Source organism: Trichechus manatus, unplaced genomic scaffold (genome assembly GCF_000243295.1).
Source record: "Trichechus manatus latirostris isolate Lorelei unplaced genomic scaffold, TriManLat1.0 scaffold00012, whole genome shotgun sequence".
NCBI classification, from domain to species: domain Eukaryota; kingdom Metazoa; phylum Chordata; class Mammalia; order Sirenia; family Trichechidae; genus Trichechus; species Trichechus manatus.
The window spans coordinates 3680234-3681427 of record NW_004443948.1 but is presented as its reverse complement, the minus strand read 5'-3'; the positions used below and the strand labels follow the sequence as shown (position 1 = coordinate 3681427).

General features: G+C 32.7%; 1 protein-coding gene across 2 annotated transcripts in view; it reads right to left on the bottom strand.

Annotated features, from left to right (window-relative positions):
• POU1F1 (POU class 1 homeobox 1) overlaps positions 1-922 on the bottom strand; it is a 16822-nt gene extending 15900 nt beyond the window's left edge. The window contains exon 1 of one of the 2 annotated variants that reach the window (XM_004371335.2): positions 768-922. In XM_004371335.2, coding sequence (XP_004371392.1) covers positions 768-909 — 142 coding nt within the window. In that variant the 5' untranslated portion in view covers positions 910-922. The remainder of the gene's footprint in view (positions 1-767) is intronic. The other variant, XM_004371334.1, reaches the window with a different exon arrangement.
• Positions 923-1194: the final 272 nt, after the last annotated feature.

Sequence of the window (1194 nt, the reverse complement as noted above, 5' to 3'; positions counted from 1 at the left end):
TGCAGGGTTAAAGATAGTACACATTAGCAAAATATACCTATTTAGTTGATCGTGTTGAGGCGATATACTTGAATTTTCAAGTTTAAAATTTATTTAAGAAAGTTATGCAAGCCAAATATTGGAACTTTGGTAAAGGCTGAAGTTTATTTAGAACGAAATCTTGAGAACATTTAATTCAGTTCTTGGGTTCTAAATATTATATCACTTCTAGCTTTGATTTTTAAGTTTTATATTATGCTAAAAAATAAGTTTATTAAAACTTATTTGTTTTATTCTTTGAAATCCCTTATTGACAGTATCGACCATTATTCAGTTGTGTTTACTAAGGTTTATGGCTATTTTTAGACATTGTAGCAGATATAATTGGAATTTAAAAACAAAGAAATGTTGAAAATAAAGAAGTTAGCATCTTCTAAGCATAAAATTGTTTAAAATTTTTTAAAAAAATCAAATTTTGCTCTTTACCCATAAATGTTCCCATTAAAATGATTTCCAGATTAAAAAATCCAAACTCTTTATTTTCTGTTGTATAAAACAGGTTTTCTTTTTAATAAAACAAGCAATAATTTAAATTATTACACTTACTAATACTCCTTGAAAATTTTCTTAGACATTTTGTTGTCTTTAATATCCTTAATATTTAATTTAAAACAAATTACATTGAAAGGGAAAAAAATAGAAGAAGCACAGAAATTCTAGACAAGACTCAAACCATCTATTCTGGAATCTTTAGGCCCAGTCCATATAACTGTTATTAGAGTCAGTACCTGTAGACATCACATTGGTGGCATGGTTGGAGACTGGTAGACACTCGGCAGCACTGTGATGCATTATCAGAGGCAGCGTTGCAGAAGAGTCAGAGTTCAGAGGTATAAAGGTGTCAGCTGAAGTAAAAGGTTGGCAACTCATTCCCACAAGAGAGTAGGAAAATAATGAGGACCGCTGCTCCCCAAAGGAGAGTTTTATTATATTACCGTCTCAAAGGGCCGTTTCAATTCTCACTACCTGCATATATACATCAGGAGGGCTCTGAAGCACCAGGAGAGCGCGTGCAGGTATTTATACTGCAGGGAAATCCCTTTATACATGTTAATGGTCTTTTCCCAGGAGTATTGCTTTATCAATCTGAACTGCCTTCTTTTTTACCCAAACATATTCCACGCCTAAGGAAGCTGGTTTGGGGGTATAGTCCTC